General features: G+C 42.2%; 1 protein-coding gene across 9 annotated transcripts in view; it reads left to right on the plus strand.

Annotated features, from left to right (window-relative positions):
* LOC134358189 (heparan sulfate glucosamine 3-O-sulfotransferase 5) overlaps window positions 1–12,217 on the plus strand; it is a 389,601-nt gene extending 377,384 nt beyond the window's left edge. For all 9 annotated transcript variants that reach the window (XM_063070219.1, XM_063070226.1, XM_063070232.1 and 6 more), the window contains one exon: window positions 8,271–12,217. In XM_063070219.1, the coding sequence (XP_062926289.1) occupies window positions 8,271–9,195 (925 nt within the window). In that variant the 3' untranslated portion in view covers window positions 9,196–12,217. The remainder of the gene's footprint in view (window positions 1–8,270) is intronic.
* The last annotated feature ends 1,519 nt before the right edge of the window (window positions 12,218–13,736 follow it).

Consider the following 13,736-nt stretch of genomic DNA (forward strand, 5'->3'; position numbering starts at 1 on the left):
CTGGGGGGGCAAAGCCCATCTCTGGCTGAGTAAACCTGGGGGGGCAAAGCCCATCTCTGGTTGAGTAAACACTGGGGGGTCCGAAGTCCATCTCTGGCTGAACAAACACTTGGGGGGGGGCAGCACAGCCTGGACACCCCACCACCACCAACTTTACCACCCCCCCCCCCACACACACACACACACACACACACACACACACACACACACACACACACACTCCCCCCCTCCCCCAGCGCAATAAAATCGATTGACACAGCTAAAACTGAGAGAGAAATATTGTGTTTCTGGAGCACTGCTCACAACCTTGAAACATCCCATACAGCCAATGAACAAACTCTGAAATACCATCAACACCCAAGCAAGAGTCGTTCTCAGCAGATATGCAGTTTGCAAAGGGAATGGTCCTACTTGTCTGCCTGCTCTAATTCTCTGAGGAAATTCAGTCCATTGTTTGAAAGCTAATCTGACTGGCAGGCTTTGAAAAATTCCACACCATTCAGAGCCACAGTGTTTCAGTTAATAAATTAAGAATTACAAAAGTATAACTAAAAGGTAACAAATGATATATACATAATTGTTGGAAGTAGTATTGACTGGAATCTACCGTTTCCATGACACATCAGCAGGATACATTCATAACTCCATTGCAAAGTGTTCAAAGTTTCAGATTGAACCAAACTGAATATTATCATTAACTTTAATTCATTGAACTCAAAAATTCAAGTACGAGTTGAACAAGGAATATTCGTGGGTCAAACTATAGACAATGAAGGGTCTAAGCTGAAAGGTCGTCTGTTTGCTCTTTTCCATAGCTGCTGCCTGGCCTGCTGAGTTCCTCCAGCTTTTTGTGAGTGAGTGAGTGTGTGTGTGTGTGTGTGTGTGTGTTACAACAAAAATGTGCTGTACACTTGAAGAAAATGTCGGCACTACTACTTACAGTGGATAAATGAGGTTTTCAGGCAGCTTTGCAGTGTAGATCCTCCAAACTGATTCTTAGTGTAAGAAACTATCAAGTGTGTTTTGAGTAGAATGGGTATTTACCTACTGGTCTTTAAAGCAATGGCCAGTGACAACATTGAAATTTAACTGAATCTCAAGAGTTGATAAATTTTCATCGAGTAGCTGGAAATCAAGAATTCGAAAGCTCATAGACATGGAACAGAAGTCAACCATTTAAAGTTCAACATTGAAATTTCTAAGTAAAACTACTATCAACGTACTGTACACATATTCATCACTATATACTCCCTATTTAAAAATTTTTCTTTTTCACCGTGTCGCACCAGTCAGCCATTCTTGTGGTGTCAAGCTAATGGCATGTTGGCCTTCATAACAAGGGGAGTTGAGTATAGGAGCAAAGAGGTCCTTCTGCAGTTGTACAGGGCCCTGGTGAGACCATACCTGGAGTATTGTGTACAGTGTTGGTCTCCAAATTTGAGGAAGGACATTCTTGCTATTAAGGGAGCGCAGCGTAGGTTCACGAGGTTAATTCCTGGGATGTTGGGACTGTCATATGTTGAAAGATTGGAGCGACTGGGCTTGTATACACTGGAATTTAGAAGGATGAGAGGTGATCTGATTGAAACATATAAGATTATTAAGGGATTGGACACGCTAGAGGCAGGAAGCATGTTCCCGATGTTGGAGGAGTCCAGAACCAGAGGTCACAGTTTCAGAATAAGGGGTAGACAATTTAGAACAGAGTTGAGGAAAAACTTTTTCACTCAGAGGGTTGTGGTTCTGTGGAATGCTCTGCCTCAGAAGGCACTGGAGGCCAATTCTCTGGATGCTTTCAAGAAAGAGTTAAATAGACCTCTTAAAGATAGTGGAGTCAAAGGATATGGGGAGAAGGCAGGAAAAGGGTACTGATTGTGGATGATCAGCCATGATCACAGTGAATGGCGGTGCTGGCTTGAAGGGCTGAATAACCTACTCCTGCACCTATTGTCTATTGTCTATTGTCAGGATTGGTCTCCTTTCGGATTAACCGGGTCACGATATGAAAGTTCCTGACTCGACACTTCGTTTTTAATGAGGCCGAGTGGCTAGCTCGATGCTCAACCCGGCACGGATGGAAAGCGTGCTCGGGGGGGGGGGGGTGGCCTGACTTGGATTCGAACTCTGGAGCCTTCACTCCGGAGTCTGGCGCTGGTGCCATTGCACCACCAGCCGATTAAAAAAAGAACTATATACTACCCTGAGATTCATTATTCACAGTAGGTACAAAGAATCACAAAATAATCAGTGAAAAACTGCACACAAAATAAAAGCTGGACAAACAACCAATGAGCAAGGGACAACGATTTGTGCAAATATAAAAATAAAAACAAAATAATAACAATAAGTAAATAGATAGATAGGTAAATAAATATTGAGAAGATGAATTGTAGAGTCCTTGAAAGTGAGTCCTTACATTGTAGCAACACAAACACAATGCTGAAGGAACTCAGCAGGCCAGGCAGCGTCTATTAAAAAGAGTACAGTCAACGTTTCGGGCTGAGAGCCTTCATCAGGACTGGGAAAAAGATGAGGAGTCAGAATAAGAAAGTGGGGGAGGAGGAACCACCAGGTGATAGGTGAAACTGAGAGGGGGTGAGGGGTGAAGTAAAGAGCTGGGAAATTGATTGGTGAAGGAGATACGGGGCTGGAGAAGGGGGAGAGGAGAAAAGAGAAAGCCATAGAAGAAAGAACAGGGGGAGCACACCAGAGGGAGGTGATAGGCAGGTAAGGAGATAAGGTGGAAGGAAAATGGGAATAGGGAACAGTGAAGGGCAGGGGGGCATTACCAGAAGTTCGAGAAATCGATGTTCATAGCATCACGTTGAAGGTTACCCAGACGTAATATAAAGGTGTTGTTCCTCCAACCTAAGTGTGTGGGTGTGGGTGTGGTGGGTGGTTGGCATTACCGGAAGTTTGAGAAATCAATGTCCATGCCATCAAGATTGCAGCTACCCAGACAGAATATAAGGTGTTGCTACTCCAACTTGAGTGACACAACCATATGTTGTGGAACCAATTCCATGTTGGGGTGAGTGAAGTTATGCACTCTGGTTCGGGAGTAATAAATGTGATGCGTATTCCAAGTGAGTGCAGTGCTAATGTGCTGGAGATTCGTGATACACACAGAAAAGGTGGCTCTTTGCCTGAAGCAGGTTGTCATTACACCTCGGGTCCCAAGTCAGCATGATGTAAGCTGAATTAGCAGTACAACTGGGACAGTAAGTGACCGTTGCTGTTTCCAGCCCGCAATTGGCCTGTTTATGTCAATTGCACTGAGTTTAAAATCAGGGCTTGGTGCTTTATGGATATATACACAGAAGAAGTGGTGACCCTGCGAAATGCATTTAACAACCTCCATCAATAAGTCAATATTCCATGACGATTCTTTTACTGCACTGATTTCAGGATCCACTTTCCTGTGACCTTATCCTCCTTGTTTACAGGTACCAAGAGATAACAACTGAGAAATGATAGTGCTGACATGATCTTAAAGTTGAAATACTCCCGTTTGCCCTTTAGAGTTCAATTGATACATAAGCAATCCTGCTTTGGAGCACTGGCAGAAAAACAAACATGGTCTGAATGTTAATGTGTGGTTGCAGTCAGAAAAAAAAAGATCTGCTCCATTTATGTGGCAAATTAATCAATTTTCAGAAAATTCACATCAAAACCACTAGTAATAAATTCAAACTAATATTCAGAAAATTATTAAGTATGCATGCTAAACAGCTTCCAGAAAATTGAGAATAAATCATTTAATACTGCAATGTAATACATTAGACATTTCATTTTCTCTACATTACCCTGGCCATCACTTCTGTTGAATTCTGTATATATTTCATATTGTTTAAAATGATGGTGAATAGGCTGTAGGACTTTGTGTTTTTCCTACACATTTGAAACCTCTTTGTTTTCCTGAGCTGGCACGGTAGTGTAGCGGTTAGCGTAACGATTTACAGCAACCAGTTTTAAGATTGGGGTTCAATTCCCACCACTGTCTGCAGGGTGTTTCTAGGTTCTCCCCATGACCGTAAGGATTTCCTCTGGGTGGACCAGTTTCTTCCCATGTATCAAGGATGTACAAGTTAGGGTACAGGTGGCAAAATGGAGATACGTCTCTACCAAAGGAGTTATAGGGTGTTCCTTCCCTCCGCTAGCCTACAGGTCATCTTTGGGCAAGGTGTAGCACCTGCTTAGCACCCCCTCCCCGCCCCACCCAGATCAGGGTCACATGAAGCCATGGGAGCAGGTGGTGGATGGTTCTATGAGCAGCTGGTGCATATCACAAGTCTTGGCTATGCAACCACTGACGCCAGGCAGACAACCTCTGAAGAGCAATGATAATGACTGAGGCCACCTGTCTTGTACCCAGAAGAACATCCCAGCATATGAAGACAGACTCTGGCGGATTGAGCGGACAAGACCAATGGAAGGTCCAATTGTCAAGAAGGCGGTCTCTGCAGCATTGTGGAACGTGTAGAACAGGACAAGACACAGAAGATGTCCTGGTCATCCACTGCGCCTAGTCCCATCTCCAGCCATCTAGACTCTGTCTTGCCACCGGATCCAGATGGGAATTGGAAAGAGAGAGTGAGGCTGACGCTGCGCAACTCTCCCTCACTTAAATCCAAATCATGCGTTAGTCTCGACACCATCATCATCATAATGGTGTGGAGATCTTCATCGACGACAACGATGGACGAACAACAACAACAACCCAGAAGAACGCAATAGCAAACCACTTCTGTAGAAAAATTTGCTAAGAACAATCATAGTCATGGAGACCGTGATTGCCTGCGTCATACAACATGGCACATGATGATGATGATTGATGACAGGTTGGGGTTAGGGAGTTGTGGGCCTGCCATGTTGGTGTTAGAAGTGTGGTGGCACTTACAGGCTGCCAGCACATCCTCGCTGATTTAATTTGACACAAATAATGCATTTCATTGTATGATTTGATGTTTCGATGTACAGAACTATGCCTATGATTTCAGATCATTTATATGGTTTCAGATAGTATGGTCTCCACGGAGTCCTGATCTCAACATCATCAAGGCTGTCCGGAATTACCTGTAGAGACAGAAACAAGAGAGACAGCCAAAATCTGGGGCAAGTTCTCCAAGATGCTTTGAACAACCTACCAACCAATTTACTTATAAAACTGTACCTAAGACAATTGATGTAGTTTAAAGGCAAAGGGTGGTCAGACGGAATATTGATTTGATTTAGTTTTTTCCTGTTTACCGCTCTTTATGGTAATTTTTCTGATATTTAGAAACTCCTCATTTAATTATTTTTGAAGCATCTTTACGGAATTTTTTTCTATGTGCCAAAGTTTTCCACAGTTCTGTACATGTGACAAATAAAGGAAATCTTTAAACATTTTTACAAAGCTGATGGAATTCCCTTGTGGGAATAACATGCTTATCCTAAGTACAGCTCATTTGGACTAATTGACCCAAACAGACTAATCGCCAAATGGGATCCACTTGCATTGAATATATCAAGGAATTTTTTTTGAATATGTTTACTGTGGTAGCATGGAGAGATCTGGGAATAGAGATCCCTAATCCCTTGAAATTGGCAGCACAGGTAGATAGGGTTGTATAGATAACTTTTGGCACAGTCAGGAATTCTGGAGTTGGGATGTTATGTTGAATTTGTAGAAAATGTTAGGACTGATTCAGGTTATTGTGTGTAGCTGTGGTCACTTATCCACAGGAAAGTTTTAAATGACATTGATAAAGTACAGAGCAAATTTACAAGAATGTTACCAGGACGTGAGTTATAGGGAAAGATGGAATAGGTTTGGAACGATGAAATGTTCTCATGAGGATATCTGCCCAAAAAGTTGATATTTTTATTCATTTCTATAGATGCTGTTTGATCTGCTGAGTTCCTCCAGCATTGTGTGTGTTGCTCTAGATTTCCAGCATCTGGAGAATCTCTTGTGTTTAGGTCAGAACTTTATTCCCTGGAGTGTAGGAGAATGAAGGGAGCTGTGGTAGAGGTATGCAAAATTATGAGGGTATATGCAAGCAGGCTTTTTCTACTAAAGTTGGGTGAAATTAGAACTAGAAGTCACAGGTAAAATGTATTTGGGAAACATTACAGGAAACTTCACTCAGAGAGTGCTAAGAGTGTGGGCAGAGACGCCAGGGAAAGTGGTGGATGTGGGTTTAGGGGAGTTGTTACCTCTCAACCAACAGGCTCTTGAACCAGAGGGGAGAATTTCATTGAAATTCATTTACCCCAACATTGGATTCACCACAGTCTTTTCATCTCATGTGTTCAATGCTTATTGTTTATTGTTATTAACATTATTTTCTCTTTTGTGTTTGCACAGCTTGTTGCCTTTTGCACATTGGTTGTTTATCCACCTTGTTGGGTGTGGTCTTTCATTGATTCCATTATGGTACTAAGCTAACAAGAAAATGAATCTTAGTGTTGTATATGGTGACATATATACACACTTTGATAATAAATTTACTTTGACTTTTGAATTTTGGAGTAATTTTACTGTTCAGTTGAGTGTGAGGGAGAAATTGAAGACATGTCTGCAAGTCTTTTGCAGCCTATCAATTTCCAGTTCTCAATGAAGGGGGAGCAAACCATGAGGAACTAGATCGTCTGAGGAATCATTTTGGCAATTTAATATTTTAGAGAAGTTGATGACCTCTCATTTCGTTTGTGTAATTATGGAAGGCCTGCATTTCCCAGGCCTTAGGAAACCTAGCAGTTGAACTAAGTTAAGGGTGTAGATAAGTATCTTTATTACCCTGCCTCTAGGGCAAGTGAAGCAGATATGGTTACCACCTCTGCAGTATTTCAACCAAGAGGCCAACCATTGGACAAACTTGTCCAGGGTTACATACTAATTAGAGGATGGGATAATTGCCCGCTGGGGATACTGAACGAAGTATCACTTGAATTGAAAACCTCCTCCCTGCATTTGGTTCGTAGATAGTTCCCATTTGACCTTGCCCATCCTGACCCAGACATCTTCTCTTCACCCCCCGCCCCATCCACTTAACTCACAACTGTATCAATGCTTGAATTTCTTCAGTAGAAATCAGATCATTTCTACTGAAGAAATGATTATTTGCGCTTTGAAGATAACTCCATGCTTTTTGTATTAAGATTAGCTTTTCATTTGTCACATGTATCTCAAAACATCAAAACATACAGTGAAATATGTTGCTTGCATCAAATCAAATCAGCAAATGTTGTGCTGGGCAGGCTGCAAAGTGTCGCCACATTTCAGGTGCCAACATAGCATTCCCACAACTCACTAACCCCAACCATATGTCTTTGGATTTTGGGAGGAAACTGGAGCACCAGAAGGAAACACACACAGTCATGGGGAGTGCATACAAACTCCTTAAAGGCAGCAGTGGAAATTGATCCCTGATCAATAATTGCTGGTGCAGTATTAGTGTTATGATAACCGGTATGCTATTTATTAAGAAAAGATCAAATGCTAGATAGAACAATGAAGGTGTTGTGATGTGAACAAAGTCACAGGAGATACACTGAAGCTGGTGGATGCAGAAGTTTTTTCAGCACAATGAGCAGATATTCCAGACACTCTTGTAAGAAGAGGCCTCTCGACCCAATACTACATGACATCACGGCAATTTTATATGCTAAAGATCAAAGGTAACAGTGGGATAATTCTATAGTTACAAAGTATTCTGAGATTCTTTTTCCTAAGTACTGTATGCCCACATGAAAAATAATCTCAGGGTTGTATGTGGTGATGTGTATGTATCGTGACAATAAATTTTACTTTGAACTTTGAACTTTTGATCTACAATGCGTCCTTTGAATTACATATAGTTTTCACACACCTCTTTCGCACCCAGACTCCAGACACCCAAAATGAATGTTAATCTCCTCCAACCCTGGCCCACATTAATGCATATACAGACATCTGAGGTCTAATTGTTCTGAGCTGCATTTTAGATTCAATCCGCAATCCACATTCAAATCTGAAGGTTGGTTGCTGGTGAAATTAATATTTGCTGAATCCCCTAACTAAAGAATACACCCTAACAGAGGGAAACATTTTGCTTTCATGGAGTAATGAATGATATCATCTACGGAACACTAAGACTAAGGTAAAAGCATGACTATACTGTATGTTTTTCTATATAAATATATTGCTTTATGTGTATCATATTAACAGTGCAGTGTCATCGCTGGATGATCACAACGTTTTGACAATAAATATGATCTCATCTCCCTTGCTTGCTTTATTGCAGACTCCAGCCTGCGTGTCCCATTGAAGATCAGTTTGGGGACCAAGACCAGATCATGCTCCGTGCTCTGCAGTACAAGCGTGGCTCATCATATGACCTGCGCAAAGGCAACACGACAAAGGAACAGATCAGGCTGCAAAACACGGTGCAACAACTCCCTCAGGCCATTATTATCGGCGTTCGCAAGGGCGGAACTCGTGCCCTGCTTGAGATGCTCAACCTGCACCCGGCGGTGGTCAAAGCATCGCAAGAGATACACTTCTTTGACAACGACGGAAACTACGCTAAGGGTATCGAGTGGTATAGGAAAAAAATGCCCTTTTCCTACCCTTACCAGATCACCATTGAGAAAAGTCCAGCATACTTCATCACCGAGGAAGTCCCTGAGAGGATCTACAAGATGAACTCGTCCATCAAGCTGCTGATCATTGTGCGTGAGCCAACAACTCGAGCCATCTCAGATTACACGCAGGTCTTGGAGGGAAAGGAAAGGAAGAATAAAACTTACTACAAGTTTGAAAAGCTCGCAATTGACCCCAGCACCTGTGAGGTAAACACTAAATATAAAGCTGTGAGAACTAGCATATATACTAAGCATCTGGAGAGATGGCTCAAGTTCTTCCCCATTGAACAGTTCCACATTGTGGATGGTGATCGTCTCATAACTGAGCCATTGCCTGAACTCCAGTTGGTGGAGAAGTTTCTCAATCTAACGCCCAGGATAAGCCAATACAACTTGTACTTTAACTCCACACGAGGCTTCTACTGTCTGCGGTTTAACATTGTATTTAATAAATGTCTGGCAGGCAGCAAGGGACGGATACACCCCGAAGTGGACTCACTGGTCGTTAATAAGCTGCACAAGTTTTTTCATCCATTCAATCAGAAGTTTTATCAAATCACCGGAAGGTCATTCAGTTGGCCATAAGAAAAAATGAGCCTTGCGACACTGGGTGTTGATGTAAAGCAAATATTGTCAAGTGATATCCAATACTTTCAACTGTTGACATATAACAGTACTCAAATGTTCCAGCAGATGGGTTGATGTGTAGCTGATGATAAAAGAATTTGTTATCAATAAGACATACTAAAAAAATTATGTTTTAGGATTTTATATTTTCTTCCATTTGACTATTTTGCTAATAGGTTAATATGAGTGTAAAGCAGAGAACACTGTTTTATTATCATATCTACTGTTTTCTTATAAATGTGGCAAAGGGAACAAAATGGATTATTAAGTTTATTTTTTAGAAATCTGCTGCTAAATCAAATAGGCAGTAATAAATAGATCACAGCCTACCTTAAGAATAGATTAATGGTTATCATTATCTTTTAATCTGCATGTGTGTTGTTTGTCACTTTGTCCAATTTGAGACAACACAGTCCAGTTTTCCAAAAAGATCCCTGGATATTTCCCAAATATAAGATCTGCCTCTAACTTCCCGTGTCTGATAGTTTAAAGCAGGGGTTCCCAATCTTTCCAATACCATGAACCCCTATCGTTAACCGAGGGGTCTGTGGGCCTCAGGTTAGGAACCCCTGTTTTAGAGGCATTAGTCACCAAGATCTTTGACATTTTCATTTTATCCTCAAAATCAGAGCAAACTTTGGAATCCTTTGGTCCTGATTTCATCAATTCCATTGCCCTATTCTGTCCCCTGCAACTGGAGATAGAAGAAGATGGCAACCTAGTACACACTGGTGTAACGTGAACAAAGTCACCGGAGAGACACTGAAGATATAAAAGTGTTTTATTCAACAAAAACAAGCAGCACGCATCAAATAGAGACCCTCATGGAGGAAGATGCCTCTCAATCTAATATTACATGACATTTTTATATGCTGAAGATCAAAGGTAACAGCAAGACAGTTCTATAGTTATAATGTATCTACAATACTTCCTTTGAATTGCATAGAGTTTTCACATACCTCCTGCTTTGCACCCACACTCCAGACATCCAAATGAATGTTAATCAGCATTTTCTGGCTTGCAGTCAACTGCAATCTACAGTTCCAGGAAAGCTATTGTTCAGGGCTATAATCCACGTTCATGTCTGACAATTGGTTGCTGGTACAATTAATATTTGCGATATAACCTAACTCCAGAATATGTCCTAACAACACCACAGGAGAAACTCCTAAATTCAGTAACAGGATCTGATAGCTTGTTTGTATTTGTTATTGTTTGTCCTGTATTTGTCTCCGTGAGGAAAGGGCTCCTCATGTAGCTTATCACTATCACTAGTGCATGCTGTGAAGCTTTTTCATCAATCTTTCTCCAGTTTTGACAGATTGTAGTGACCTACAGTTTGAAGTTACTATGAATTCACTGCACAGGTCCGACATATTTGACATCGAAGTAAATGTACAGCCACTTACTCTTGTAGAAGAAAATTCCTAAGCTAAAGAACCAGAAACTACTGGAAATGCCCAGCAGGTTAGGCTATGTCTGACGGAAGAGAAACAGGGCTGACGTTCCAGGTAGACGTCATCAGAAGTGTCATTTAAGTGAAAAGAGAGTGGGCCAGTGGAGAGAGGATAATGGAAGAAATACGTCTGGTGGGACAAGAGCAGGCTGAAATACCAGGCAGTCCTGTTTGTGGATTTTGGGCAGGAGGTAGAAGCAGGCTTTGGGGAACTAGGTCACTACAAGACTTGAGGCAGTGGAGGGAAGATCGCCTGATAAAGTGAGGTCCATGATTGTCTGGGAGACCATTGTCCGATGTAAAATGTTGGGGTCATGATCCAAAGGAAGGTATGACAAGTGTCCGAGAGCTAATGTGTGTCCTCTGTGAAATAGAGGTCAGTTCACCATACTACAATAGCACCACTCTGTCAACTGATTTAATGATGATATTAGGGTTGTTCTTGGTGAATGGTGTGCTGCAAGTTCAGAAGGGGGAAGTTTAGAGTGCAAAAAAAATCCTATACATAGTGCTAACAAGAAATGTGTAAAATGTAAATAACTGGATTAATTAGACCTGCTAAGATCTAAAGGACAATAACTTTAATCACAATTTTGTCTTTAAATAAATTATTTCCCAAGTAAAATTTCAATCTGTTCATCTGTAATTAATTTGACCATGAAAATAAGGGCTGCAACTGTTCATTCAAGAAGACAGCCACATTTTACAGGAGTCACCACTACTACAAGATAGAAAAGCAAACCTAATCGTAAGAGTTGTCAATAAGTTCATTATTAAAAAATGAACAAAACAGATGGAGTAACACACACAAAATGTTGGAGGAACTCAGCAGGCCAGGCAGCACCTATGGAAAAAGAGTATAGTTGACGTTTTGGGCCGAGACCCTTCAGTAGGACTGGAGAAAAAGATGAGGAATCAGAGTTAAAAGAGAGGGGAGGAAGAAACACAAGGTGATAGCTGAAACTAGGAGGAGGAGGGGATGAAGTAAAGAGCTGGGAAGTAGATTGATGAAAGAGACAGGGCTGGAGAAGGGGGAATGTAATAGGAGAGGACAGAAGGCCATGAAAAAAAAAGGGAGAGGAACACCAGAAGGTGGCAATGGTCAGGCAAGGAGATAAGGTGAAAGAGGCAAAAGGGGATGGGGAATAGAGAAGAAGGAGGCATTCCCAAAAGTTTGAAAAATCGATGCTCATGCCATCTGTTTGGAGGCGACCCAGACGGAATATAAGATGTTGCTCCTCCAACCTGAGTGTGACCTCATCGCGACTGTAGAGGAGGCCAAGGATGGACATATCAGAATGGGAATGAGACGTGGAATTAAAATGGGTGGCCACTGGGAGATCCCAGTTTTTCTGGAGGATGGAGTGTAGGTGCTTAGTGAAGCGGTCTCCCAATCTACGTTGGGTCTCATCGATATACAAGAGGCCATCTGGGAGCACTGGATATAGTAGATGAGCCCAGCAGACTCACAGGTGAAGTGTTGTCTCACCTAGAAGGACTGTTTGGGGCCCTGAATGGTAGTGAGGGAGGAGGTGTAGGGTCAGGTATAGCACTTGTTCCGCTTGTAAGGACAAATGCCAGGAGGGAGATCAGTGGGGAGGGACGAATGGACAAGGGAGTCACGTAGGAAATGATCCCTGTGGAAAGCAGAAAGTAGAGGGGAGGGGAAGATGTGCTTGGTGGTGGGATTCCGCTGAAGATGGTGGAAGTTATGCAGAATTTGGTGCTGCACGCGAAGGCTGGTGGAGTGGTAGGTGAAGACAAGAGGAACCTTATCCCTGGTGGGGTGGCAGGAGGATGTGGTGATGGCAGATGTGCATGAAATGGAAGAGATGCCATTGAGGGCAGTGTTGATGGTGGAGAAAAGGAAGCCCATTCTTCAAAGAAGGAGGACATATCATTTGTTTTGGAATGCAAAGCTTCCTCCTGAGAGCAGATGTGGCACAGATGGAGGAATTGAGAGAAGGGGATGGCATTTTTACAAGTAACAGTGTGGGAAGAAGTTTAGTCCAGGTAGTTTGGAGAGCCACCGGATAAGCTGTCTCCAGAGACAGAAAGATCCAAAAAGGGGACGGAGGTATCAGAAATGGGCCAGGTAAATTTCAGGGCAGGGTGGAAGTTGGAGTCAAAGTTGATAAAGTCGACGAGCTAGGCATGGATGCAGGAAGCAGCACCAATGCAGTCATTAATATAACGTAGGAAAAGTGGGGGAATGACACCAGTGTAGGCTTGGAACATAGACTGTTCCACATAGCCAACTCAAAGGCAGATCTTCGACTACAATTTCATTCGGTAATTCAATATGGCAAGTAAATCTTTAGCTATCAAATAAAACCTTGAAACCATAAGAAATAGGAGCAGGATTTTAGGTCTTTTCATGGCTGATCGAATTGTCCTCTCCGCTCCAGTCTTTTGTCTTCTCCCCCCTCTCCCATATCCTTTCATGCCCTGACCAATCAAGAAACTATCAACCTCTGCCTTAAATATAGATTAAAGACTTAGCCTCCACAGCTGCTTGTGGCAAAGAATTCCACAGATTCACCATTCTCTGGTTAAAGAAATTCCTCCTCATCACCATTCTAAAGGGACACCCCTCTATTCTGAGGCTGTGTCCTCTGGTCTTAGACTCTCCCACCTTGGGAACCATCCTCTTCACATCCAATCTATCAAGGCCTTTCACCATTCAATAGGTTTCAATGAGGTCACCCCTCATTCTTCTGCATTCCAGCAAATACAGGCCCAGAGCTATTAAATGCTCTTCCTATGACAAGCCATTCAATCCTGGAAGCATTTTCATTAATCTCCTTTGAACCTTCTCCAGTTTCAGCACATCCTTTCTAAGATAAGGGGCCCAAAACTGCTCACAATACTCCAAGTGAGACTTCACCAGTGTTTTATAAAGTATCAACATTACATCTTTGCTCTTATATTCTACTCCTCTTGAAATGAATGCTAGCATCGCGTTTGCTTTCCTCACCTCAAACTCAACCTGCAAATTAATCTTTAGGGAATCCTGCACAAGGACCCCAAGTCCCCTTACACC

The sequence above is a fragment of the Mobula hypostoma genome, chromosome 2, assembly GCF_963921235.1.
Source record: "Mobula hypostoma chromosome 2, sMobHyp1.1, whole genome shotgun sequence".
NCBI classification, from domain to species: domain Eukaryota; kingdom Metazoa; phylum Chordata; class Chondrichthyes; order Myliobatiformes; family Myliobatidae; genus Mobula; species Mobula hypostoma.